The sequence below is a fragment of the Labrus mixtus genome, chromosome 6 (genome assembly GCF_963584025.1).
Source record: "Labrus mixtus chromosome 6, fLabMix1.1, whole genome shotgun sequence".
In the NCBI taxonomy this organism is placed as follows: domain Eukaryota; kingdom Metazoa; phylum Chordata; class Actinopteri; order Labriformes; family Labridae; genus Labrus; species Labrus mixtus.
Genome location: NC_083617.1, coordinates 21101480 through 21117928, shown reverse-complemented (window position 1 = coordinate 21117928; position 16449 = coordinate 21101480). Strand labels below are relative to the sequence as shown.

Genomic DNA, 16449 nt, shown 5'->3' with positions numbered 1-16449 from the left:
AACACACTCTATTGAAGCCCCATCAAGCTGATGATTTGAATTTTCTTCATGGTTTGATCTTGTTTGATCCTGTTTAATATCAGCTGTGTGTTTCACATGGAACATGTCTAAGTTTGATAATGTGGCTATATTTATGTGAATTGTGCAGGTTATTTAGCGGTTCAAAGCAGATTGCTGTGGAGTGTTTGTGTTCTATCATTGTGAGAACCACTTGACTTCAATTCAATCAATTCAATCAATCAATTTTTATTTGTATAGCGTCAACTCATAACAAGTGTTATCTCGAGACACTTTACAAGAAGCAGGTAAAATACCTTACTCTTTGTCTGTTAACATTACAAAAGAGCAGGTAAAAGACCTTACTTATGTTACAAAGATCCGGCCTATCCATCATGAGCACTTGACTTTCAGACCTTTTGTCCAGAGTTTGATTGTGGTACACTGTACTTCACAATTTTTGTGAATGGCGTGTGTTTTTTGTATGTGTACTGTTGATAAGCTTCGATGCATCACCTTTGTAGCATGTTCATTTTATGACACAGTGCAGAGGTAACAAAGCTCCTGCAAGTCCCTGTGACAACACAGTTCTGTGGATACGGTATGTGCTTCTGTATCACGATTCAGAAATACAACACCATTGAACAGAAAACATGAGTTCATTTAATATAAATTACATACAATATAAATTACATTTCAGAATGTAATATCCCTAAGCTTTGGTGTTGGTTTCAAATGGCATATTATTAACCTGATTGTATTCCATTCTGACTTGGTTTTATTCATGGTATCTCTGCATGGTTTGGAAATGTGTCTATTCAATTAAAGGCCCAAATCAACAGACTCACACAGACAGCCATGCAAATTATGGGAGTCCATCAACATCCCAGCCTCCAGGATATTTTTCAACAAACCATAATCAGACAGGCACAAAATACAATTGCAGACCTATCTCAAGTTCTCCCCACCCTGAGTACCAGCTCCTCCTCTCAGGCAGACGATACCAGGTACCCTTAGGTAGGAACAACCATTTTAAAAATTCCTTTGTCCCCTTGTCCATCAAAGCCCTCAACACTAAGCTGCAAGGGCGCGGTCACACTGGCCATCCGTACCGTGCCCAAGCACGCTTCAACGCTAAAGTCCAGTTCGTTTGGCCAGTGTGACCACTCCGTGCTGTGCTCAGGCACGGTACACTTCCTTGGCTTTGGCACACTTCAGAGAGGTGTGCTTCGGCACGGTACACTTCATGCACGAGCACAAGCACGCGGGAACACAACGCTGACAGCCTTCATTATGGAGAAATCCAGAGTTTCATGTCTGTATCTGACTAACATGGTGAATTTCTGAGCTGTTATGTTCTCTGAGTTGTTCTCTGATGTGCAGCCGCAGACACCCGAGGACTCCGCCTGTTTGTAAACTGAGCACGCTTCATAATAACATAAAGCATGCATGTGTTGTATTACGACGTTATGTACAAGAGGTAATCGTGCTTAGGCACGGTTAGTCCTGGCCAGTGTGACCGTGTGTGTGTGTGTGTAAGTGTGTGTAGATGTGTAGCTGTACACTATGTAAAGCACAAACAAACCACTAGCAACACAAACCCCAAGCAATCGAATAAATGGCAATACAAATCCTTTGGCAGGCTGAAAAAGAACCAGCAACAAAAACCACCACCAACACGGACAAATACCAACACAAACCTCTCCAACAATCCAATTTCTTTTTTTTCAAAAGTTTCGTCGTTGCACTAGGAGAAATTAAGGTGCATCTTCTGGTACTACAGAAAGTCCTTGTAGTGGTGGCTGCAGTGAGTCAAGACACAAATTATGCTGTAGCTAAAGGCCAGTAGAGGACAGAAAATATTTAGTTTGAAAAAAACACCCTGTGACTTTCAGGGCCACCTGTGTTTTTGTTACAGAAAGAACAAAACAATAAAGTATTTTGAAATGTATTATAGTAAAATGCATTTTCTTTACATAATGCTTCTGCTGTTCAAATAGATAGAATATAAATGTTTTGCTTTATCTAGACTGCAAAGGTTTTAAAATACAAACAGCAGGCAGACAGTGACTCCAGACACAGAAAGCACTCTGAGGCAAACTTTTTATTTAGGCTCTATAAATAAAAATGATTTGATTTGACTTGCTGCTTGATGAGCATCACATGTTTTTATTTTCCTTTGGCTGTATCTTAATACTTTGCTCCAAATTTTCTCCTGGACATGCACAATCCTTCACCTCCTCCACCTGCCTGAAAAAAGTTCATCACACGTCATCTTTCGAGCAACAGTCGAACCTGAATGATGTAAAGTTCACAGAAATATAAACCAAGCAAAAAGCAATAAACTGGATATTTAACTGATTTCTAATTTTGAAAACACCAGCAGTCTGGAAACAAAGTAGTGCTCTGAAGAAGAGGGCAAACAGCAGTTGTATAAATTTGCTGTGGTTTCTGTTTTTGCACTTACTGTGAGTAGAAGATCTGTGAAAAAGCTCAGAAGAAGAAGCTGATCATTTGTTTTTGATCTGATGATGCAGTGTTATATTAAAATGGGTGTTGTAAATCTTTCAGCTGTCTGGGTCTATTACATGGTCGTTATCAGTCTCCATCAATATACAGTAATGCAGCAACCCTTGTGGCGATTGTAATCTGACTACAGAATAATTAGTGTTTATTTGCTTAACACAACCAAAATTGCCTGTTACATGCTGAAGATGAGTGTCCGCTCGAAACGTTCCAGTGGCAATTCAAATACAATTTTGGAGTGCTGTCTTAATGGGGTTTTTTTGTTTGAACATTTTTCGGGATTCAGCACCCAGTTGTTTTACGTTGAAAGAGTTGAGCGTATTTTCTCAATCATTATTTGCTTAACACAACCTACAAAACTTTGCCCTTTTGGAAGCATCAGAATCCAAGTGCTGTCATGTCTGGGATCATATTATCCCTAGGAGGTGCCTAAAGCTTGGTTAGTTCCCCTGCTTTCTCCAGAAGCTGTGTCTAGATTTACTTAAATTCCTCTACAGCAAATTGAGGCAGACCAGTGCCAAGTTTGATGACTCGTTAGCTTGGATCAGTGCCAGGATTACTCTGAAAGACACCAACTACTGCGCTGTATTTTGAATGGTTTCCTGGAGATTTGTCTTCATTTCTAAGTAACCAGATGAAGCTTCTCCTGATGAACTTCAGGCCTAGAGCCTCGTCTTGGTTAGTTTCAGCTTGAGTGGATTTCACGTCTTTCAGATGACTTCAGCGGGGGGGGGGGGAGACTCAAAGAGAGGAGATGAGGAATGATAATATCCAGTGGTGGAAACTTTAATTACATCCAGAGCGATTCTCACACGCCTGTAATTACAGTGTGAGAGCCATAATCTGGGTCAGCTGCATAGAGAAAAGGTACATGGTGTAATTGAGTTACATAATCAAAGTAGAAATGGATTCCTTCCTGCTGTGAGCAAACAGTGATCGAGTTCAGGGAAGATTAGCTATTTCTGCCTCCAAACACGTGTTGTAAAATGGAGCTGCGTTCACAGCACAATGGCTTGAGCGCCGAAACATGACCATGATGTTGTGACTCAATGGTTTCACACATTATTAATGTTAGTTAACCCCATCACAACAAGAGAAAGGCAGGGATGTTATGACTCAATTTACCACCCTGAGGATTTATTCTTGATTGATGTTCTGCATATAATGCTACATCAATGATATACCAATGGTTGAACGATCTGGCAAAGAAAGATATGAGATTCATGCTTCCTCAACAGACAATCACAGCAAAAAAAATCATATTCTTAGATGTTCATCTTGTAGCACAAGCGTCCTACTTTGTCCTGTAGCTACTTAATTGACATATGTACACCTAATAATCCAAATAATAGCCTGATAATAACAAAAATGCTTCAGTGAGACTTCAGAGTGAAGACTGTTCAATGCCGCCCAGTTTTGTTCAGATCCAGAGAGGTGCTGTTTCTTAATCAGGTCAGTATCTATGTAAACACTTGATCTGTTTGTTTCTTCATAATCAAAATAAAATAATTCTTTCTGAGCCGGTCTGCAACAAGTTTTTACTTTCACATGGGGTGCAACAGAACAGTTAGGCCATCAGCGCCCCAACAAACAAGCATTTTCTGTGGTTCTCTTCTCCTCTTGAGGACAGAGCTGCCAAAGCTTGACATTTTACTTTTTAAAAATCTGCATCACGATGATGTTTCGGCAAATTTCATTTTGGTTAATTGAAAGTAAATCACAAGAAAAACAGTTTATTTTTCAGGCTCATAAGGGAGCCAGAGTAAAGCTGCTGATGAACTCGCCTGTTGGCTTTACAGATGAATGGGCACTCATCAGGGATGTTATGGACAGAGAATTAATGGTGTTTACGTTGGAGATGTAAACGCCACAAGGAAAAGCACGTCTTACCTGGAAGTCTTTAACGCTAATACGCTGGCTTCACTGTAATGATTTAGAAATACACATCCGTCCCCAGAGGGATGTAAGATTGCAGATGGGTTCTGAGATTGGAAGGCATGCAGCGACAGCAGTGTTTATTTACAACCCAGGGCAAAAGGAACAGCTTCTTCTTCTTCTATTTGTAGGAGATTAGACGTCAAAACGGTTTCTGATTAAATGTTGGATGAATAAACTCATATTTAATGAGATCATTTTACTTGGTGTCCATGTAAACAGCAAGGTCTGAATCTGTAATCAGAAAGCTTTTATTGACCTCGCAGATGTTTAAATGAACCCTAGCAGCTAATTATCAGTTTTTGGTCTTTTTTGATGTATTTTACTTCAAAAGGACACTAAATAGTTTCACATTATTTTCTGTTCTGAAACTCAAACCCCAACAATCAAGACTGTAGTTCGTATGACAAATACTAGTCAAAACAAGAATACAATTGTGTGGATGATGATGACTAGTACTTCACAAAAAAATTGAAATAATGAAATATGTCATAAAATGCTTTCCAATTAAATTGTGGTATAATAATAAAAAAATGTTCAAACTGTACAAAAATGTAAAATTGCAATTTTACCAATACATTGACCCCACTTAAAAAACATGTTATTATTATATATTTTATTTTTTATAAACAAAAAGGTAAAGTGATTGTCCTTTAATATTTAAAGGAGCAATATGAAACTTTGACATGTACTGTTTAAAATTGTTACCGTGGTCTAAATTGAACATTGAAGAGAGCTGTCTCCTCCGGGCCCCCACCCCTCCTTCCTAGAGTCGATGCTCCTACAGGTTGGCATGTTGAAGACACTGTAGCTTCAGTGTTTAGCCAACTCTGCATCTGTCTTGAAATCTGCATACTAAATTCTCTCAATTTTTCATAGGCATCTCAAAAATGTATCCTGCTGGTTTGCCAGTTGTCTGGTAAACTGAGGGGTGTCCAAAATTGCCTTTAAACCACTCTGGTAAACACAAAATCAGACCACTCCGGACCAGAATTGAAACTTAGAGGGAAGTTAAACTGGCTGCTGAATTGATATCAGAGAAGCCAGCACTTCAACATATCATGTTTCCTTAATGTCTGATGATATAGTAAGGTCATTTTATGATTTAATTCAGTAGATATCTTACACTTTTCTCCTTTAACATTTTATGATTTTCATAATATTATAATTAGTCAATTATGTTAAATTCTTTATATTATTATTAGCTTGAACTGTTTTTGAGTCCATGAGTAGTGTCTGCAGGCACAACCTCCCCCATACGGCCATTAGCAGTCTGTATGTAGCTTAATGGCAGAGTCTGCACAGCGTCTGAACAGTGTGACAGGACAAAGACATTGTGTTTAAAGCTTTAAAGAGAGTACATGAAAGTGGAACTGTAAATGGGAGATGGGCATATTACATCTTTTCCCAGCAGACGTCTGAGGTCACATGGTCTTTCATTTCACTTCGTCCTTTAGGATTCAAATGATTGACTGTGACCCCTTTCATCTCATGTCCATCCATCAGCATCATTCTGGCATCAGTGTTTCATTCAGTGCTGTGATGACCTTGAACTTACATGCATCTGCATCATCACTTCTTTTTGAGTTCTCATTCTAAGACACAAAACATCACAAAAGGTCACCATGGTCATCCTCGTTCCTAAAAAATGTGGAATTTGTCTTTCGATCTCCACAACCAGAGGAACAATCTCTGAGGCACAGTTAAAGGCAAATATTCTGCCTTTAACTGTGCTGTATTTGTCTGTCTGACAACTAAAGTGACTTTACAAATTCATAAGCTACACTCTGTAGTTGCTTGGTGGGGAAAAGAGTTACCAAACTGCATACGATCTGCAGTCCCTTTCTATCTTATCATGTTGTTAAAGAGATACTTCACCAATTTGCATTAAGCTTTGTATCATTAGAAAGCTGGTAGTATTTTTTGAATGGTCGTGCATCCCGCCCTCATGTTCCCCTGAGACGGGAAATCTTTGTATTTTTAAGTCTGACAAGGAGACTCCGATGACGCAAAAATCGTCATTTTGCGTCATCGGAAGCTGTTGCGGTTAGCGGGAGTGATATTGCTAATTCCTCATATTTTCGACCACTGAGGCTACAGACCAATCACAGATCAGTGGGTGGGACCTCACTCCCAGAAACAAATCCTAACATCCGCCATATTGCTTGGTAGCTAAGCTAACAGGCTCTATGGAGAAAGCTGATAAGAACCGACAATGGCGAAAAAATTATGTTTCAACTTCAAACTGATATGGATGAAGGGGATTTTGAAGGTCTTGTGCTTGAATCGGATGTTCGTGGCTATCTCTACGAGCCGCAATATAGCGGCGAGGTGGCTGCTGTCTCCTGCCTGTCGGCGGCAGTGAGGACGAGGAGCCTGGGCCGGCTCGAGCTGGGGCGGACTGGTGGTGTTGGTGCTCTCACTGTTTGTCTATAGACACAAAAAATGTTTTCTGACAGGAATTTCCAAGATGCCAATTCCTTCTGGAAGAAATCTCAGAATCAGTTGAGGAAACGGCCGTATGTGTAATGTCTGTAAATAGAGGACCTTAGTGGGAGTGGCCTACTGTGCTGTGCATTCTGGGAGTTGGTGTCTTTCATCCACATGAGCCAAAAAGACACTTTCTGCCTTTTCTCGGTCAAGAAGACACCAACTTCAAAATGTATTTCACATTTCTACTACATGTATGACCCAATGTCAATACAGATTCATGTTTCAACGGGTGAAGTATCCCTTAATGATGTTGATAAAGAAACTATTGATGTTGTAGTTGATCATAAATCAAATCTATTTCTATAGTCTACATCCTGTGTATTGCCTCTGTGCAATGCCTGTTGATAACAAACCTCCAGTGTTGAAAAATGAAGCCAATGTGTAAGTGCAGAATGACGACCGCCATCGGTAGGACTGCAAAGCCCCTTGCAGTATAACGAGTGATGTCACCAAGGCTTTGTCCACTATAATTTACAATCTATGGTTGACACATTTGAATTACTTTAATTTAATTCAATGTTGATTTATTTATCTAAATAATGTCAAATCAATGTTTCTGTAAGCTTGCCATTGTTATAGCTATCGGGATAAAATTAAAAAAAATTTAATGTACTTTTGTACATTTTGTGTTTTTTATCTTTATTTTTTATATTTTATATTTCACATTTTTAAATCTATTTTATATATTGTAATAGCTTCTTATACTGTATTATTTAAGTTGTTGCTAGTTCTGCATTATTTCCTTGTTAATTGTTTAGCACCAATACACCAAGTCAAATTCCTTGTATGTGTAAATGTACTTGGCAATAAACCCAGATTCTGATTCTGATTCTAAAAAATCTGTCTTTAGCTTAAAAGAATCTTCATTGAGCCTCATTTAGATATGAGAAAGATTTTCTTTCTGTAATAATTCAAGTCGAGTGGATACGCTGCTAAAGCAGACATAATCACTACAATATAGTACAGAATGAAAGTGAGTGAATATTTAGAAATATGATTAAAGCTCCTGGAGGAACGTTCAGTTTTTGTTGATTGTGGTGCCCCCCTGTGGAGAAAGCAGTACCTGTTGTTTCTTTGCTGATCTTGTCTTGTACATATCAATGTAGTGTTAATTAAGAGAAAATCTTTCTTTTAAAATTCAAATGTATCACTCATTGAGAATCTTTCTAAGATAAAATGTGAAAAAACTGATAACCACTTGTCTGACACATAAATTAAAGACGAGCGTATCAAAATTGTCTGTCTTGTCCCTGATGGTTGCGTTTGTCTTTGTAGGTCACAAAGAGGCATCAGTATTGATTTCAGCCTTTTTCAGAACCTGTTGAAAACTACTCACAGCTTTAAAGTTTTAGACTATTACAGTATATTTCTTGTCTTTACTGCTTTCAACAGAAGTAATCAGGTCATACAGTTATCTTGAGGAAACAAAAGTTTCATTTCTTTACTGCCTGAGGTTGTGATCACTAATGGGAACACAATGATCCGACATGTAAGCTTTAGTCACTGCAGTTTTCATGAAGCCATCTATACATAATAGCTTGAATACACACCTGGTCGTTGATATTTATTGATTGGATTAAGAATTTTAGTTTTTCTGTGATAACAGGTTCAAGATAATGGTTTTAAAAATGTTGCCTGTAGCACCAGAGAAAAGAGGAGGATGGAGGAGAAATCCTTTTAACTTGATCCATGAGGGCTGTGGAGGCTCAGGAAAGCAGACAGTTTTAATGATCTGCTTCGAGTCAAAGGCAGCAGTGGTGGGCGAAGCTGAAACTCTGAATCCTTTGTGACAGACCACGCTCCTCCCGACACGCCACAGTTGAGCCGATGAGAGATTTGTGACCTAACAGCAAAACATAAAGTGAAGGCGAGGGCTGCTGACGAGACCGAAAACATTTCAATAATGAATGTTTCCCTACCGAGACAGCCCAAGACGGAAGGAAGATGCTTAACACTTTCTTTTACACAATGATGTTTTCTGGCACCTTAGCTTACATGTTGCACATTTGCACTTCCTTGTCACCAATAATTGTCCAGCAGCTCTGTGTTTTTATTTTGTGTCTATGTAAACACAAACCAGAATAAATATGGGATTTATTTATGGGAAAAAGAAGAAGAGCCAAATATATGCACAAATCCAAGAAGAAGGAGCAAGTTTGCGTATAGAGCTCATGATTCCCAAAATAAGTGTTCAAGGTCACATATTATGCAAAATGCACTTCACCATGTTTCTCGAACATTTGCCAGCCTACAAACCCCCCAATTATGAGAAATGTCCATCCTCTCCGTCTTTTGCCTGCTCCGTTTTTCAGGTAAACGTGTGGTCAAACAGGCCATTTGAAGATTTTCCCTTTATGACATCACAAAGGGCATGTAAGCCCTCCCACAGGTTGGTGACACTCCCACAGGTGTTAGTTCTGACCTCTGAGTCTGCCTTCTCATCGTAAAACAATAGGGTAATGAGTGAGAAAGCGCAAGCCGCAACAAAGCAGCTTGAGACTGTGGGCCACGGGGACAACTTAGATCGACATACAACAATGATCTGACACAGAAGGGAAGAAACACAGAGACTAAATAGACAAGGTAATCAAACACAGGTGAGACCAACAAGACACAGGTGAAGCCAATGAGGGCAATCAACACTGGAGGGAAAGACAGAGGCAGGAATACAGACAAGAAACACTTGAGACAAGAACTACAATCTAAAACACAAAACACTAAAGGCACAGAGAACTCAAGAATTTAACCATAGAAAAGAGAGATACACGAGGATACTAAAATAAAACAGGAAACACTAAAGACTAAACTAAAACAAGAAGACCTAAACTTTGAAATACAAAAGTTAAACAGACCAAATCATGACAGAGACTGTACACAGCAGCAGACTTTTGTTTTGCAGTTTTCTTTTTCTTTTATGTAAAAACCTCTAAACTACATTTTTATGATTCCTTACTTGACAAATACAACAGACTTTGAATCATATGAATAATGAAATTATAGCAGAGAAGCAGGTCTAAAACCAGATACATGAAAACGACTTTACAAGGATGCGTGACTTTATCTTTACTTGTTATCCAGAAACAGTTTAGTTTAACCCATCCATGCATTTAGTCATGGTAATGGTATCACTTTAATGGTACAGGTGTTGTTACTTACAGGTATATAGAAATCTTTAAAACCATACTGTGTGTAGACCATATAATGAGGAGTATAGCCTCCTACAGGTGGACAATGGAATTACCCTGTGAAAAGGAGTGATAAACCATATTGAAGTTGCACGCTGCCTTTTTTGTTGATAAGTTTTTATATCTAAGAAAATGAATTGTTGAGTTTAATAAACACACTGTTTATAACCCTGTTAGAGACAAGTAACCAAGCATGGTTTTTACAGTGCAACCTGTGGTCTTCTTATTTACAAACATAAGTAGATGATTCTACGTCCAGCACAATAAAAGGTTGTGATACATTTTCACTGAATCACTGTAATGTGTGTTTCTTATTCAAATGATTTTCGTGCTGATTCACAGGGTGAGGCTGCCTTCAGATGGCTGCGTGTCCTTGAGCCGCGCTGTCTGCTTGTTTGTCGCCTGCTGCATCACGTCAATGGTCACGTCACTGTCACATCGTATCAGACTCCATCCCCGTCAGGGCGTCCTTCACCGGTTCTTTTCGCAATAAGCTGACTGTTCGGAGCTCTGAGCGTTAACAGCTTAACACACATTTGAAACCAGATGTCGCTTTTTTCCTCATGGGTCACTGCAGGAGGCGAGAAGCATCAACGTCACACAAGAATGCCTGTTATAAATCCGCACAGATGCTGAGCTCTGATTGGCTGGGTGGTGCCTGGTCAATATTTGCATTGCTCAAGTTTAATCAGCTCAAATATACTGCAGAAACACTATTAAGTTATGGCTGGGGGTGAGGTGAAAGATTGTCTAATAACAGTGAACTTAGTACATTTGATTTCACCTAATACAGTTTAGTGATACATCACCAATTAGGAACAGTTAAGTCTGCCTGCCCTGCTGATATTTTAAACCAGATATTCAACATAATCTATAGAACACTCTGAGTTGTTCATGCTTCATGATACGGTGCAGAATGAGCAGATCAGGTATTTTAGAGTAGATCTTGTAGGTAATTTGATAAAATCTCCAGTTTGCTTCCCAGTCTGATTAACTGACCTCCATCTCTGATTAACTGTCTGCCTAATGGTTCAGCTGCTAGTGGAGTAATTTATGCAGTTAGCGTGGCAACAGGGAGTCAGGATGGAGAGATGTGAGGCAGAACGTTAATTAGAAACAGTGATGTGTGGGTCTGTGGAGATATTAGTCTTTGAAAAGGAATTAGGATGGTGATTAGGGAGGTCTGTGAACGTGAAGGTTTATCATTTTGTTGAATAGAAATGTCTTTGATGGGAAGGACTTTTTAATCTCTGCTAATTCTTTCATGTCACTTCAGTATATTAAAATGATAATTTGTCTCGTGTTGCAGTGAGTTTAAACTTTATATCCCTATAGAGAAAAAACAATAGGTAGATAAACCATAAGCATGTTGGTTTTTGTCGGTAATTCTTTGATATTGTGGCTGTAATGAACACAGCGTCATTTTGACCATTAAACATCTTCATTTTGTTGAAATATTGTCACATTGCAAAATAAACCTCAAGGACTGTGGTTGTTACCAACCTTGATCACATTAACACGTCACTTCCTGTTTGGTATTCTAGGTGGCGATGGCACCCCAGGCCCCTAATCCCTTCCCCACAGTGGATGTGCCTGACCACGCCCACTACACCATCGGCTCCGTCATCCTCGTCATCGGAATAACCGGCATGATTGGCAACTTCCTGGTTATATACGCTTTCTGCAAGTAAGACAACTTTCTGTGCCCAACTATGGTCGTGTTCTTCCTCTCAAACTCGGTCGATTATGGAAAGTCAGCAGAAACTGCAACTTCTCATGTTTTATATAGAACGTTGCAGTTAGTTATATTTAACTAGCAAAGTATTGTATGCAAATTGTTTTATAGAAATGTGGTTGACAGTGTAGTATATATGGGTCCCTGTTTGGTTTAACTGATTTACTGTAAATGTGCACATTGGGAGAAATAAACTAATTTGTGAGGGGTCAGGGATACAAACAGTAACTTTTTTCCTGAGTTGAAAGTAAACAAAACTTTTGTTTATTTATGAGCATCATCCAAAAGGCAGCTTTAAACCGACACAGGCCTCTTGGTTGATTCTGTGTCTCATTGTTTTGCTGAAACTGAATTTCTGTGTCCTTATGCACTTTGAATTGCCTTGTTGTTGAAATGTGCTTTATAAATAAACTTGCCTTACCTTATGAGCATAAAGTAGCATCACTGAGCTGCAGCACTGATGGATGCTGATTCAGAGGAACAGACAGAATCAGCTATCATATCACACAAAGCAACACAGAGAGAAAGGCAATAAGCTAGAGTGTTTCCCTTTAAGATGTCCTGTTGCCAAACATATTTTCTAATGCTCCATTGCTATTACCAAGGCAGGCTAAATGAATAGCAAATGTGGCTCTGTGTTATGCATTGCTTCACTGTTGGTTGTCTTTTAAAAATACTAGGTATAGAAGTGCGGAAAAATATGAACAATAAAAATGTTTTCTTGAGTCACACTGAAAGGTTTAAAATGGGTACTTCAGTCTGAATTCAAAACATTGAAGAGAGCTGTCTCCCCCCTCCCCCTCCTCCCTGGATTCGATGTGCACACAGGTTGCCATGTTGTGGAAACTGAAGCTTCAGTGTTTAGCTTGCACTGCATCGGTCTTGAAACCTGTCCGCGCTCTAACCTTCTAACCGCTCTAACCCTCTCGGCCGACTTCTGTAGTCCAAACAAAAACAAACCATTCTGCACTGGAATCTATACTTAGAAGGTTGACAAACTTGCTGCTGCAGCGTTGACAGAGAAGCCAGTACTTCTACATAATGTTTGATCATATAAGCTGTTTTCACATATGCGCTCCGGATAATATCTAGATAATTACAGGAGGATTGCTCCGGAGATTCTCCCGACCTAGCCGTTCACATATGCTCCTCACTGCGGGGGACTTTCCCTGTCAGAGGGGAGGGGGGGGGAGGGGGATTTCCTGAGGTAAGACGTGACGTAAATAAACAACGCGGAAGTAGCGGCCGAAGCAACAGAGTCCGCTACACGACGTTATAATGAGAATATTTGCCTTTATATCAATGCTATGTGTAATCCAATGGAATGACAACATCCACAAAAGAGAGGAGAACAACATACTGACGAACAGAAAACATAATGCAGCCGTTTAATTACGTGCACAGAGATAGTAGTGGTCGCGTGCAGACACTTTATGCACCGTGCGGCAGTCACTGTATATAAACGTCATTCTCTTCCCATTGGCTCGAGTTGAAATCTCTGGAGTATATGCTGTCGCATTCAGACATCAGCTCCCTCTGACTTTCTGCGGAAAAAATACTAGGGGTCTGGCCGGAGAAACTCCGGGTGAAGTCTGCATGAAAAATTCGGCTGTATACGTTCACGTACAGTCTAAAGTCCCTCCGGGTAGCCTAATCTCCGGAGTTTTTCAGGAGATTTCCGTATGTGTGAAAAGGGTTATAGTAAGGTCATTTTATGATTAAATTCAGTAGATAGATGTTTTGGCCCTTTAAGAGGCAGACAGCAAAAATCTGAAACCATTTTGTTTTATTTCATCTTGATGTTTAATAGAACAAAGACTATCCTCAAATGGGACAAACAAAAGGGTCTTTTCAAGCTGCAAAGGTTTTTCACTTCAAATCTTCTGAACAGCACTCCATATTGAGTCATGCCGGCTTTGTTTTTTTTATTGACGCCACACTCTGTCTTTTATCTTCCATCACAGTAAACATCTTCCTCTTAAACATAAAGCAGAACATGTTCTTGACTTCCCAAATAAAGCTTCAGCACTTAAAAATAGTTCCACTCATTGATTATCATTTAAGGGACAAGAATTGATCTTTCATTACGATCAAACCTGCTCTGACAGGCTTTTATATTTATTAGATGTTCATTTTAGACCTAGAAGTAGGACTCCTCTTCATCCTCTGAAACACTTAAAGACTCACAGAGTCCTGACACCTGCTGCTTGTGTTGATATCAGAAGCCATCAGTTTTAGTCAACAAAGATTTGGCTAGTAGAGATAATTTATAAGGGCCAATACATCGTTTTTGATTCACTGGTTACTGTTTGAAGTCTGACGACTATAGCTTGAGCAGAAAGAATAGCGTTGGAGATAAGAGACGATAGGATTGTTTTAACAGCTAGTTTACAATCAGTCACTTGAAGTAAAGACATTTATCCAAACCACCTGCGCTTCCTACTTCCACAACCTGTGTCTATTGAGCCACTTCACATATGAACTCTCTTGTGAAATCTTTGGGCGATCAAGCCTGGAAGAGGTCAGGATTTGCATATCTAGACAATTTCAGCAGTTTGTGAGACGTGTTTCAAACTACTGGAGATACTTTGGTTTAGCACCACAGCAGAGCATGCAGAAAAAGGACTCTGCTTTAAACATGACATGTTTTTGTTTCAGTGTAAAAAAAGAATGTGTTAGGATACCAGCACAACAGTGAAAAACAGCACACAGGCAAATGAGGCGAGCAGCAATATGAAGAGGAAAAACATTGTTCAGGCTAAACAGTTTCATCAACGTGCCCATCTCTGTGAATGCTTCAGACAATTATCTGCTGCACTCACACGCAGAGGGTGGCAGTTAATTGTCTGAATTATCAATCTCCTTGTGAAATGATTTCAACATTTGCAGTCTCACATACTGCCACTTCAGTTAACGCACACTTTCAGCAGTGCAGCACGTGGTTAAGGGCTTTAAGTGTACCTGAATCCTTTGCTCCAATTTGTCTCAGTTCTCAAAACCTTTCCCTCAAACCAAGCAACAGCAAAGAAAAACTGGGGGAAGCTGAACAAGAGAGCGTATTGAGACCCCCGAGTTCTTACTGGGCTTACAATACATTTCTATATAAAATATTCTGTGGTTATAAGGCTGTTGTATTCTTTTTTGTTGCCAGTGTTTGAGTAGGCCTATCAGTGCGTGTGCGCAGCTGTGTACATATGCTTTTACCACTTCCAGGGACAGTGGGGGTCCCCAGTCTCTGGCATCATTATTTTGGCAATTGCAAGCTTCAACGTGTAGGAAATTGGCTACGAGGCTGAAATCTTTACAAAAATAAGGTGCAGATGTTTTTTTTCTCCAAAACTTTCAAGGCCAAAAACTAGAGTCCTGGTTAAATATAGAGAGTGAAAATAAACTTTAATAAACTGAAGAAACACAGTTTACACAAGCAACACCCCCACCCCACCCCCACCCCTATTCAGTCTATTTCTCATTCTTCTCAGAGGTTTAAAGGCAGCTGGCAGCCAAGTAGTTTTACGTTTTCACCTATGTTGATTCAGAATTATGAAGGAGGAATCATTTACTTGTACAGTATATGATTCTGATGTTTGGTGTTTGACACACAAACACTGTGGAAGTTGGTATCCCAGTGGGGCCGCCTGAGTGAAAAAAGTCTGGACACACCCCTACAGGAAAGGACTGTTGCTGCTGTCATGGCTTAAACATGCTTGTGTGTGTGTGTGTGTGTGCTTTTGTGTTTGTGTGTTGCAGGAGTCGTAGCCTGCGGACGCCGGCCAACATGTTCATCATTAACCTGGCCATCACAGACCTGCTGATGTGTGTCACCCAGACACCCATCTTCTTCACCACCAGCATGCACAAGAGGTGGATCTTTGGAGAGAAAGGTAAACGCTACACAGTGACACTGAACTCTGTGGCAGTGGTTATTTATCAGACTTGTTGTGGGTTTTTTTTTTACTGCAGAAAGGGAAATTGTCTATTCTCTGTGCCTTCACCTTCAGACCTTCAGATCACTTTCTATTTCCCAACCTGACAGTGAGAATTAGAGAATCTCTGGACTGTGTATACACTTAATTCGATCCTCCTCCGTCTCCCTGGAGAGATGCTCTGAGGTCATTTTAATATGACAGCGAGTGGTTCGCTGGTGTTTAATTCCCTTCGCTGAAAGTTGAAGTGAAGGACAAGCAGAGGAGGTGTTGAGTTACTGCTTTTTATTCATTTAATTTTAAGCAAGAAATCAGTGTGAAAGCTTTAAAAAAAAAAAGGGGGACTGGAAAAGCAAATTTTATTATTTCAGATGCTGTCATTTCCTTACCCTGTTTTTGTGTTTGAAGGATCGTTTCACCATGCAGTCCATGAAAACCCACATGCATGGTTTATCTCCTCATAAAGATGGTTTGGGTTTATTTTCTGAAAATATTATCATTTAGAGGCTGTCACATCATGTTAAAGTAGTTACATCTGTCCCTGTATACAACCATCCATTTTCCAAGTGGAAGAACTTTTAAAGTATTTATTAAGTTTGACAACTCCTAGCAGGAAGTAAGGCCCTGGTTAAGTTATAAGAGAGATTGTCGTATC

General features: G+C 39.6%; 1 protein-coding gene across 1 annotated transcript in view; it reads left to right on the top strand.

Annotated features, from left to right (window-relative positions):
* Nucleotides 1–16449, top strand: part of opn4a (opsin 4a (melanopsin)) — a 42686-nt gene that overhangs the window by 16007 nt on the left and 10230 nt on the right. The window contains exons 2-3 of the mRNA XM_061040452.1: nucleotides 11681–11823; nucleotides 15619–15752. Coding sequence (XP_060896435.1) covers nucleotides 11681–11823; nucleotides 15619–15752 — 277 coding nt within the window. The remainder of the gene's footprint in view (nucleotides 1–11680; nucleotides 11824–15618; nucleotides 15753–16449) is intronic.